The following is a 12,500-nucleotide window of genomic DNA, read 5'->3' as shown; positions in this document are numbered from 1 at the left end:
CAAGAGGAGAACATAGAGAGGAGTCCCCTCAGCCAGCAGATTATCTGACCACAAGCTGAGAAAGACATTAACTATGTACAGACTCAGTGATCTGATCACAGACTGGCCATAGAGACCGGCCATAGAGACCGGCCATAGAGACCGGCCATAGAGACCGGCCATAGAGACTGGCCATAGAGACCGGCCATAGAGACTGGCCATAGAGACCGGCCATAGAGACTGGCCATAGAGACCGGCCGACACCGGCAGACCTGGAGAAGACAGGCTGCGTCAGCTCTGTCCACTGAGACAGCTGGAGACAGAGCAACATGTCCTACTTCTAATGTAGAATATATGAGCAAATTAGAACAAAGTTCTTTACAAGAATTAAAGGTAAACTCAAAAACGTTGATACACTCTCTGATCAGACCGTAGTGTGAGAGCATGTCACAGCCTGAGAAACCCAGGCCAATAAAGAGTATTGAATTGAATTGAATTGAATTGAATTGAATTGAATTGAATTGAGAGAGAGAGAGAGAGAGAGAGACAGGCAGACAGGGAGACAGGGAGAGACTCAGACAGACAGAGCAAACGAGCGAGGACCCTCCTGCCTCTCTCCTGACCCCCAGGCCTGCGTGTTCTGGTCTGGTGGTTTAGGTCTGGTTCTGGTGGTTCTGGTGGTTCTGGTTCTGGTGGTTCAGGTCTGGTTCTGGTTCTGGTGGTTCAGGTCTGGTTCTGGTGTTTCAGGTCTGGTGTGGATGCTTCCCTGGAGTGAGGCGCTGGTGAACCGGCCCGACGCCGACGCCAACTCCAACACCAGAGCTGGTGCCGGCCAGGCCTGCCGCAGCAACGGGAGGAGCTCCGCCCCGCACAGCTGCAACCTAGGAAACGACCACCACACGCCGCCAGCCGTGCCCGCGGCCAGGGCGCTCCGGGGCTGGTGGGAGGTGTCCCTGCTCCCGCCCGCCTGGCGCCAGCTCTCCTCGGTGGGCTCCAGGATCCGCACGGTGGCCAGCTCGGACATGTGGGACCTGTTCCTGGTGCGCCTCCTCATGGCCGTGGCCATCATGCTGTACTACAGCAACTTCTCCCTGGCCATGGAGGAGCGCTTCTCGCTGCGGCCCAAGGAGACGGGCTACCTGATCAGCTACAGCAGCACGCTGGGCGCCCTGGCCGGCTGCCTGGTGGGCCCGGTGACCCGGCTCTACGCGGACGACATGCCGGCGCTGTTGCTCCACTCCACCGTGCTGACCTGCTGCCTCATCCTGCTGTACGCCTCGGCCGCCTCGGTCTGGAGCGTGCTGCTCAGCTCCACCTTCTTCGCCATCTCCACCACCATCGGCCGCACCTGCATCACCGACCTGGAGCTGCGCCGGGGCGGCACGCACGCCAGCGGGACCCTGATCGGCGCCGGCCAGTCGGTGACGGCGGTGGGGCGTGTCCTGGCGCCGCTGCTCTCCGGGCTGGCGCAGGAGTTCAGCCCGTGCGGCCCGCCCAGCCTGGGCGTGGGTCTGGCGCTGGCCGCCGTGGCGCTGCTGCTGCTCAGGACCCCCAAGTGGGCCGGGGGGGGCAAGGACAAGGGGGGCAAACTCTGAGAAGGAAGGAGAACAGAGCACTAGACCAAGACCGTACCTCACACGAGGAAGAGGAGGAGGAAGAGGGGAGGTTTGGGTTTGGGAGGGCAGTACCACTTTTGGAGTCGTTTGGGTGTGAGGGTGTTGTTTTTTTGTTTGCTGTTTTGTAAATGTCAACCTTATGGGGCGTGTCTCCTCTGTAATCTTGGACCAATGAGAGCGCTGGTCTCCTGCATGGCCGCCGCCCATCAGAGAAGCCGGACTCACAAAGACAGAGGGAGGAGCAGCGTTGCCTAGGCAACCTTAGAACACACAGGCCTGCCTGACGGGCCAGGGTGATACTCAGTGACCTGGCGAGGGTGGAAGGGTTAGGGTCAGGGTCAGTGACCTGGCGAGGGTGGAAGGGTTAGGGTTAGGGTCAGTGACCTGGCGAGGTGGAAGGGTTAGGGTTAGGGTCAGTGACCTGGCGAGGGTGGAAGGGTTAGGGTTAGGGTCAGTGACCTGGCGAGGGTGGAAGGGTTAGGGTTAGGGTCAGTGACCTGGCGAGGGTGGAAGGGTTAGGGTTAGGGTCAGTGACCTGGCGAGGGTGGAAGGGTTAGGGTCAGTGACCTGGCGAGGGTGGAAGGGTTAGGGTTAGGGTCAGTGACCTGGCGAGGGTGGAAGGGTTAGGGTTAGGGTCAGTGACCTGGCGAGGGTGGAAGGGTTAGGGTTAGGGTCAGTGACCTGGCGAGGGTGGAAGGGTTAGGGTTAGGGTCAGTGACCTGGCGAGGGTGGAAGGGTTAGGGGTCAGTGACCTGGCGAGGTCATGTCCATGTAGGAATATTCACTTTATGTCTCTTGTCAGAGACAGTAATGTTCAACAAGGATGCAGTCCTGCCACACAGACACAGACAAGCTGTATTCTACTGGCCATGCACTACATGTACCAAAATGCACTGCTTCCACTTGCTGTATCCTCACCACAGAAGGCAGAAGACAGTCTTATTGTCAACTCAAAGTAGAGGTTTTTTTTTCTTTCTGTGACTAAGCGACTAATGAAAACTTGCTCGACTAGGACTCTTCTCGTCGACTAACGTTAAGTCGCCTATTGGGGGGCAGCCCTACTAATATCAGATCAATTTGGGAGCAAGTCTTCCTGCTCTTCCTCAACCACTCACGGCCCAGACACTGGATCTGCTTCACACTGTGATGGAGGTTCCTTAAATGGGCCTTGTCACTTTCAATGGCAGTGTTTACATTTGGCTCATTTTCTGTAGGGTTGTCTATATTTGACCCCCCCCTCTCTCTCTCACTATTAAGGTGACATCTTGAGCCCACATGACCCGTCAGTCTGTTTATCTGCAGATGGACGATCCAAGCGCAGTCAACTGTATTATTATTATTTGTTTATTAATTTATAGGGAAGTGGGCTTATACAAAGGCTACCAGATTTTAAGACATGATTTGAAGTTCATTTTATAATGAAGGTTTTTATTTGAGTGTAATGAAGCCTCATTGTGTACTGATGTGTTTAATAAGAATCAACATGGTGGTTGAATTAGACACTTTTCACTTGTCTTTCGGCAACAACTAAACACGTGCATGCTTTTTTATTCATGTATTTTAAAAGTTATTTTTTATTCTAAGCCTACATTTCCCACTATAAAAGTTAATCCAACCTGTCTGAGCAGAATGAGACAGACCCCACTCTCTACACATTGTTACCATGACTACTGTATCCATGATACGCGCTCATCTTGGGAGGCTAGGAGCTCAGGTCAGGATGCTGACTTATGTTTTGCTAGCAAGGCAAGCTAAGATAAAAGCACAACTATAAAGTCCTTATGAAAGCAAACTATCTAGATAACGTCATTGATTCCACCTTAGCTAAAATAATATGACCAGAAAGTCTAATAGTCCTTAACATTAGTCAAATATTTTATTTGTAATGTTTGAGGAGTGATTATCTTCACGTGATGCACGACGAGAACATTCTCAAAATGACTATACATTTAAACCACCTACTTCTCCAAAACTACTGAACAGACATATTTAATGCAAATATCATAAAACCATAGAAAGTGTGACCAACCACCATGTTAATTATTTAAGGAAGAGCCTTTCAATTAGGTGAATATGGATTAAAATATGCTATTTCTATTTTGTGCCAATGTCATTGTTCAGTTTCTAGAAAAATGATTCCCTAAATGCCAGCTGCTCTTCATCACCATTCCAAGATAGTTTCTTCATTTGTCTACTGGACAGAATTATTTTTTTAAATAAATGAGGTGATGTACAAAGTAGGTTTTTATTACATAATAAAAGAACATAGGTCAGCCATGTTGATCATGACAGACAGACGTGCCGGTCCTGGTCTACAGACCTGCTCCCTCTGACCCCTGACCTCACCGGTCGACAGACAGGGCGCTGACCACCATCTGACCCCTGACCTCACCAGTAGACAGACAGGGCGCTGACCCCTGACCTCACCAGTAGACAGACAGGGCGCTGACCCTCATTCAACTATCTGACCAGACAGGGTGTGATGGACATTAAACAGTAAAGGCTTTAATTACACAAAGAGGAGTCAGAGAGACGTCTTCAAACGGATTCATGCTGAGACCCTAGAAGGCAAGACCTGACAGCTAATGAACATGTTATCCTTTTAAAACTGGTTTTCACCAAGTGAAATGCTGAGAATGATTAAAAAAAAAGAAGTGTTTTTATAGTTAGAGAATAAAAAAAAAATTTTTGGGGAGAATTGTTCGTCATAGAAATCCCTTCTTCATCCTTCCTTCCTCTGTAGTGCATTGTGCTTTGGAAATAACACACATTCCACAGTTCTGAAGTTCTAGAATAGTCCACGGGCCTGTCCTGGAACCCAGAGCAGTCCTACTGCTGCTGAGAGTTCTCACCGGTTCCATTCGGGTTCTAACCAGGTTCTCAGGGGTTCTGGGGCTTCCGAGGGTTCCACTGGGGTCTCCTGAGCAGGGGGTTCCGTGCTGCGCCATCGTCGCGGTCGCCAGGCTCGGCCACCCAGACGGGAGGCGGGGCCGGGGGCTGCTGCTCCTCCCCCTCCAGACTGGGGTCTCCGTTGCCATGGTCACCAGAGGACCCGTTGCCGGGGCTACCGGCAGAGTCGAAGCCTCTTGGATGGATGGGGAGGCGGGAGGCGGACGAGGAGGAGTTGATCCGGCCCGCGCCGCGTCCCCTGGGCCCCCTCTCGTCCACCACGGACACGGAGGGCACCTCGGTCAGGGTGTCCAGCCTCCGGAGGGGCAGCATGGCTCGGGACCGGGAGGACCTGGACCGGCCGGATGGGTACTCCACCTCCGACAGGCTCTCTTCTTCCCCTGGGGGAGGAGACACAGACATGATGAGAGGAGCTCCAGCACAGGGGGGCAGTCTAGAGCACAGGTAGGGGGCAGTCTAGAGCAGTCTCTAGAGGGGCAGGTAGGGGGCAGTCTAGAGCAGTCTCTAGAGGGGCAGGTAGGGGGCAGTCTAGAGCAGTCTCTAGAGGGGCAGTCTAGAGCAGTCTCTAGAGGGGCAGGTAGGGGGCAGTCTAGAGCAGTCTCTAGAGGGGCAGGTAGGGGGCAGTCTAGAGCAGTCTCTAGAGGGGCAGGTAGGGGGCAGTCTAGAGCAGTCTAGAGGACAGGTAGGGGGCAGTCTAGAGCAGTCTCTAGAGGGGCAGGTAGGGGGCAGTCTAGAGCAGTCTCTAGAGGGGCAGGTAGGGGGCAGTCTAGAGCAGCGTGTAAAGCTCACCAGCATGTCTCAACCTCTTGGGAGGGAAGCGGGAGTCCAAGCTCTCCCCAGCAGGCAGGGAGAAGTACTTCTGGGACTTGGGTTCACTCTGGGAGAGAGAGAGAGAGAGAGAGTGAAAGAAGATGGATCGTGAGGAGAATGAGAGAGGGGGAGAGAGAGAGAGAGAGAGGGGGAGAAACGGAATCCGAAAGGGACAAATTAAAATATCTACTTGGTGAAAACAAAATTGCTGCATACTGGCACTGGTAGTGAGTATAGGGGCGGGAGTTAGCATACCTGCCCCCCCCCTCCATACCTGCCCCCCCCCCCCCCCCACCCCTCCATACCTGCACCCCCCCCATGCCTACCCCCCCATGCCCCTCCTCCACACCTGACCCCCCCCCCCCCCCTCCATACCTGTCCCTGGACTTGCTGGAAGCTTCCGGGCCGGAGGCTGCGTCTGATGCTGGAGTGACGTCTGATCAGGATCTCCTTGTGCTGGCGGTCGTTGGGCAGCGTGCGCTTGTTGGTGTACGCCACCGTCTGAGACACACACACATCATACTTCAGTACACATGCAGCTACACAGAAGCATGAAACATCAAACACACACACGCGCGCGCTCAGGCACAATTAATGACATGTAATACACACATGCACATGTGTGACAGACCCAGCTGCTGATGGATTGTCTTGAGTGCATGATAAGCAAAGCTCTGGGGTTTTTGATGGGTCAGTCACGCTTGGGCAGGAGCGTCTGGCACACACACTCCAAGCCACCAGGTGGCAGCAGATACCAGCAGATACCAGCAGATACCAGCATATAGCAAGTCATCTCTCCACCAGTCGCCAGGTGCACCAGCAGTAGTGATATTCACCCCGCAGCCTGCGACCTTTCACCTCCGCTGCTGTCTGACTGATACTAACCCCCCCCCCCCCCCCGACTCATTCTCTGGGCTCAACCAGCCTCTCTCTGTCTCAGACTGATGGTCTCTCTCTCTCTGTCCCAGACTGATGGTCACTCTCTCTCTCTCTCTCTCTCTCTCTCTCTCAGAGTGAGGGGTCTCTCTCTCTCTCTCTCTCTCTCTCTCTCAGACTGAGGGGTCTCTCTCTCTCTCTCTCTCTGGCTGAGGGGTCTCTCTCTCTCTCTGTCTCAGGCTGAGGGGTCTCTCTCTCTCTCTCTCTCTCAGATTGAGGGGTCTCTCTCTCTCTCTCAGGCTGAGGGGTCTCTCTCTCTGTCTCAGACTGAGGGGTCTCTCTCTCTCTCTCTCTCTCTCTCTGTCTCAGACTGAGGGGTCTCTCTCTCTCTCTGTCTCAGACTGAGGGGTCTCTCTCTCTCTCTCTGTCTCAGACTGAGGGGTCTCTCTCTCTCTCTCCGTCTCAAACTGAGGGGTCTCTCTCTCTCTCTGTCTCAGACTGAGGGGTCTCTCTCTCTCTGTCTCAGGCTGAGGGGTCTCTCTCTCTCTCTCTCAGACTGAGGGGTCTCTCTCTCTCCGTCTCAAACTGAGGGGTCTCTCTCTCTCTCTCTGTCTCAGACTGAGGGGTCTCTCTCTCTCTGTCTCAGACTGAGGGGTCTCTCTCTCTCTCTCTCTCAGACTGAGGGGTCTCTCTCTCTCTGTCTCAGACTGAGGGGTCTCTCTCTCTCTGTCTCAGACTGAGGGGTCTCTCTCTCTCTCTCTCAGACTGAGGGGTCTCTCTCTCTCTCAGACTGAGGGGTCTCTCTCTCTCTCTCAGACTGAGGGGTCTCTCTCTCTCTCTCTCAGACTGAGGGGTCTCTCTCTCTCTCTCTCAAACTGAGGGGTCTCTCTCTCTCTGGGCTCAACCAGCCCAGGACCAGTCATCACACAAGGACACGGACATCCAGGTCAACCTCCACGACTGGACGTGTAAATAATACTTTCTTACTGTCTTAATTGACCTGCCTGGTTCCATTTAAAACCTGAGGCCGTGTGGGACACATCTATCCACCTTCCCAACCATTATCCACAAATGTTATACAGTACGTCACGGGGCGAACATGAACAACATCACTATCCTTCCTGTTCAGGGGTTTGGTTTTTGCTCTCTGACAGCTAATGTAGTTGCAGTGATAACACGCACACGCACAGCGCTGTGTAGCAGCAAAGCTTCCCTCCTATGAGACAATGCTGTTAGACCTGTTCTGGAGGCTGGTAGGTAAAGAAACTGTGTCACTGTGGGTCCGTCTCTCTCTCTCTCACTCACACACACAAACACACACACACACACACACACATACACCAAGGTTAGAATAGTTTTGCTTTTTTCATTAGTTTTTATTTTTATATCGTTTTAACTTTTTGTTTTCAATTTCAGTTTAGTTTTGATTAGTTTTAAAGCAGGTTTGCTATTTATTTTTATTTTTTTAAATGCTTAGTTTTAGTTTAGTTTTTATTAGTTTTTTTTTTTTTCTTCTGCGCTAGCCTCATGAGACCATCCTGATCTTGTGAGCTCACGTTATTTCACTCTGTGTGAAACAAACCATCTGGCGCACGTCAGGTTACTTCTGCGCAGGGACACAGCTAAAGAACTTGGAGGATAGATTTCATAACCACCCAAAATACTAGGCTTACGTATGAAAAGAAAAAGACTAAAACTAAGGACATTTTCTCTATAATTTTCGTTTATTTTAGTTAGGTTTATAAACACACAATACAGTTTTCGTTACTTATCGTTTTTTTGTAAAGCCTAGTTTTTGTTTTTATTTCAGTTAACTAAAATGTTTTTTCACACCTAGTTTCAGTTTTTTACTTAGTCTTCGTTAACTATAATAACCTTGACACACACACACACACACACATACACATACACACACACACACACACACACACACACACACACAAACACAAACACACACACACAGGACTATAGTTTATTTGCACAGAGGAGCTCTTAGTCCATCCTTGGACAGAACCGGTAGATTCTTTAGTGTTCCTCCTGGGGGGAAATTGGGGAGTGGAGGGTGACCAGGTGACCAGACCACTGACACACCGTACACACCTAGCTAACTAACCCTAACCCTAACCCTAACCCACACCTAGCTAACTAACCCTAACCCTAACCCACACCTAGCTAACTAACCCTAACCCTAACCCACACCTAGCTAACTAACCCTAACCCTAACACATATGCAGACAATCCCATCACATAAAAACCATGAACACACAAACACTCCCACTCTGCCTACAGCAAAGCTCTCAGCCAACCACTCCTGAGGGGTGATGTCACCCATGGAAAAGTACGAGCGCCGTCCTTGTGGCTATGCAAACCAGCAGGAGACAGACTGGAGTAGACGAACCAGCAGGAGACAGACTGGAGTAGACGAATAGGCTTCCTCTCTAAATTACATGGAAATATTCTCGACTACTGAATGTTACAGAATGTCTGACTGATCCACCAGGAACAAGGTTGAGGGCTTCTTCCTCATCATGTGACCCGAGTAGTTTTTATATCAGCCCAGTGGTGAAACATGCCTCACAACCCGCAGCTGTATCCAGGGTTTTCCTGAAATGGGTAACAATATTTATGTAAAAAATGCGAGGTTCTCACGCGCTGTCTGATCTGGTACATGTTCTTGGACAGGATGTCATGCATGTTGCTCAGGTCTGCCGCCAGGAACTTCCTCTTGGGCTTGGCTGAGCTCTTCTTCTCCTCGCTGGGGGACAGAGGGACAGAGAGGGACAGACAGGGACAGAGAGGGACAGACAGGGAGTCACTGGACATGCTGAAGAGACAGAGGGATGGAGGGAGGGAGCACACGAGAGAGAGAGAGAGAGAGAGAGAGAGAGAGAGAGAGGGAGAGAGGGAGAGAGAGAGAGAGGCAGGGAGAGAGAGGGAGAGAGAGAGGGAGAGAGGGAGAGGCAGGGAGAGAGAGGGAGAGAGAGAGAGAGAGTGAGAGAGACCGAGAGGCAGAGGCAGGTAGAGACGTACTGCAGGGAGACCACAGAGGGCGCTGCGCTAATGTCTCCAGCCACGGAGTCCAGGATCTCCATGGCGTTCTGCAGCTCCAGCTTCTTGTACAGCGCCACGATGCTGGACTCGGCCCGGTTGTCCCGGATCAGAATCTTACGCAGGATCCGGTTGTTGAATTTCATAAACCTGACAGGAGGAAACGGAAACGTGTTACTAACCATCAACAGCTAAGCATGGAGCAGTCTGGGGTTCGGTCTGAGGGCTACACGCTTCTAGGGACCCTGTCCATACAGTACATTGAGATATTTGACAATGCTTACGATGACTGAGGTACAGTATTAAACTCAAAACTAGTCTTGGCTAAAAGTCTTAGCTGGAAAAAGCTGGTGTTACAGTAACTACAGAGCTGACCTGTTTATCAAATTTAAAAGCACTATCGAAAAACACTCCGAGGTTCTTAATGGAAGAGAGGATGATGGAGCTTAGAGGGCCCAGGATATCAACAGGATATCAGCACGTTCAAATCTCTCTCCATTCCCAGTGTGTTCAGGTAGAAGGATGGAACGTGAGGACCTGGGTCTTCTGGAGGGGCTGACCAGAGAACTGACTGAATGAGATCCAGACTGGAGTTCTGGGAGAAGACCAACCTGTTCCACCAGTAAAGTGGGTGAATGAACAGAAAGAGAGATGGGGGCGCATGCTCTGCTGCCACAACACAGACTGCCGTGCAGTCCTGGGAAAATGAATTTCCCCTTGAGGGACAATAAAGTCTAATGTAATCTTTGGGGAAGGGGGGCAGTAAAAGTAAGCACCAGAGAATAGGGGGGGGGGCATCTAGGGTACATAGGATGAGTGGGGGGGGGGGTATCTAGGGTACATAGGGTGAGTGGGGGGGTATCTAGGGTACATAGGATGAGTGGGGGGGTATCTAGGGTATATAGGATGAGTGGGAGGGGGGTATCTAGGGTATATAGGATGAGTGGGAGGGGGGTATCTAGGGTATATAGGATGAGTGGGGGGGTATCTAGGGTATATAGGTTAAGCGGGGGGGGGTATCTAGGGTATATAGGTTAAGCGGGGGGGGGTATCTAGGGTATATAGGATGAGTGGGGGGGTATCTAGGGTATATAGGATGAGTGGGGGGGTATCTAGGGTATATAGGGTGAGTGGGGGGGTATCTAGGGTACATAGGATGAGTGTGGGGGGGGTATCTAGGGTACATAGGATGAGTGGGGGGGTATCTAGGGTACATAGGATGAGTGGGGGGGGTATCTAGGGTACATAGGATGAGTGGGGGGGTATCTAGGGTACATAGGATGAGTGGGGGGGTATCTAGGGTACATAGGATGAGTGGCGGGGTATCTAGGGTATATAGGATGAGTGGGAGGGTATCTAGGGTACATAGGATGAGTGTGGGGGGGGTATCTAGGGTACATAGGATGAGTGGGGGGGTATCTAGGGTACATAGGGTGAGTGGGGGGGGGTATCTAGGGTACATAGGGTGAGTGGGGGGTATCTAGGGTACATAGGGTGAGTGGGGGGTATCTAGGGTATATAGGGTGAGTGGGGGGGGTATCTAGGGTATATAGGATGAGTGGGGGGGTATCTAGGGTATATATGATGAGTGGGGGGGGTATCTAGGGTACATAGGATGAGTGGGGGGGTATCTAGGGTATATAGGGTGAGTGGGGGGGGTATCTAGGGTATATAGGATAAGTGGGGGGGTATCTAGGGTACATAGGGTGAGTGGGGGGGTATCTAGGGTACATAGGATGAGTGGGGGGGTATCTAGGGTACATAGGATGAGTGGCGGGGTATCTAGGGTATATAGGATGAGTGGGAGGGTATCTAGGGTACATAGGATGAGTGTGGGGGGGGTATCTAGGGTACATAGGATGAGTGGGGGGGTATATAGGGTACATAGGGTGAGTGGGGGGGGGGGTATCTAGGGTACATAGGGTGAGTGGGGGGGTATCTAGGGTATATAGGGTGAGTGGGGGGGGTATCTAGGGTATATAGGGTGAGTGGGGGGGTATCTAGGGTATATAGGGTGAGTGGGGGGGGGGTATCTAGGGTACATAGGATAAGTGGGGGGGTAACTAGGGTACATAGGGTGAGTGGGGGGGTATCTAGGGTACATAGGATGAGTGGGGGGGGTATCTAGGGTATATAGGATGAGTGGGGGGGTATCTAGGGTACATAGGATGAGTGGGGGGGTATCTAGGGTATATAGGATGAGTGGGGGGGTATCTAGGGTATATAGGATGAGTGGGGGGGTATCTAGGGTATATAGGATGAGTGGGGGGGTATCTAGGGTATATAGGATGAGTGGGGGGGGGTATCTAGGGTACATAGGATGAGTGGGGGGGGTATCTAGGGTACATAGGATGAGTGGGGGGGTATCTAGGGTATATAGGATGAGTGGGGGGGGGTATCTAGGGTATATAGGATGAGTGGGGGGGTATCTAGGGTACATCAGGGTTAAACGGGGAGGGAAACTAAAGGAGGAAGTAGCGTCTCACATTCACACCCTGAACAAAGCCAACGGCAAACAAAACAAAAACCACAAAGACAGGAATCTGGAGCGCGGCAAAGCAACCTGATTGGCTGAAAATAGCTGTATCACTTCCTGTTCAGTCTGGAAACAGGTAGGGGAATTAGACATCGAACAGGAATGTGGAAACACGATAATTATCAAAAGGAATTTACATCTCTCTCAGCTTGTCTTTCCTAAACAGAGGACAGGAGTAGGAATTATTCACCTGAGCTGATCAGAGCTTAAGTGAATGAAGCTGCCCCCCCCTCCCCCGGTCTTAAAGTGCTGACCGCCCAGGGGTGAAACTAATTGCAGGTCCGATGAGGTCTGACCGCATGTTCTGACAACAGTCTATGCTTCAAATAATACCATAGCCATAGTTTACTACTGTGTGTATTGAGGATGCTAATTTAGGCTACTGGCATCAGGCCTTCAGTTGGACAGGAAGTGATGACGGAGAGAGAGGAAGTCCTTACTTGTCCTTCCAGTAGAAGTGGCTCCACTGGCCACAGAGGTCCTCTATTCCAGCGATGGTGTGTTCCATGAGCTGGGGGGAGGGAGGAGAGGAGGACAGGGAGGAGAGGGTGAGGAGGACAGGGAGGAGAGGGAGAGGAGGACAGGGAGGAGAGGGTGAGGAGGAAAGGGAGGAGAGGGAGAGGAAAGGGAGGAGAGGGAGAGGAGGACAGGGAGGAGAGGGTGAGGAGGACAGGGAGGAGAGGGTGAGGGGGACAGGGAGGAGAGGGTGAGGAGGACAGGGAGGA

At 51.8% G+C, this 12,500-nt stretch overlaps 2 protein-coding genes across 2 annotated transcripts in view; one reads left to right on the top strand and one right to left on the bottom strand.

The window, feature by feature from the left end:
- Positions 1-1,574, top strand: part of mfsd9 (major facilitator superfamily domain containing 9) — a gene marked incomplete at both ends in the record, with an annotated part of 8,873 nt that extends 7,299 nt beyond the window's left edge. The window contains one exon of the mRNA XM_084452183.1: positions 727-1,574. Coding sequence (XP_084308309.1) covers positions 727-1,574 — 848 coding nt within the window. The remainder of the gene's footprint in view (positions 1-726) is intronic.
- Positions 1,575-4,475: 2,901 nt separating this feature from the next.
- The window catches only part of slc9a2 (solute carrier family 9 member 2), a gene marked incomplete at both ends in the record, with an annotated part of 19,322 nt that continues 11,297 nt past the window's right edge, over positions 4,476-12,500 (bottom strand). The window contains 6 exons of the mRNA XM_084452056.1: positions 4,476-4,885; positions 5,295-5,382; positions 5,691-5,816; positions 8,841-8,946; positions 9,222-9,389; positions 12,216-12,286. Coding sequence (XP_084308182.1) covers positions 4,476-4,885; positions 5,295-5,382; positions 5,691-5,816; positions 8,841-8,946; positions 9,222-9,389; positions 12,216-12,286 — 969 coding nt within the window. The remainder of the gene's footprint in view (positions 4,886-5,294; positions 5,383-5,690; positions 5,817-8,840; positions 8,947-9,221; positions 9,390-12,215; positions 12,287-12,500) is intronic.

This window comes from Borostomias antarcticus (genome assembly GCF_949987555.1).
Source record: "Borostomias antarcticus genome assembly, chromosome: 17".
Lineage (NCBI taxonomy): Eukaryota > Metazoa > Chordata > Actinopteri > Stomiiformes > Stomiidae > Borostomias > Borostomias antarcticus.
The sequence above is the reverse complement of the archived record's forward strand: the minus strand, read 5'-3'. Positions and strand labels throughout refer to the sequence as shown.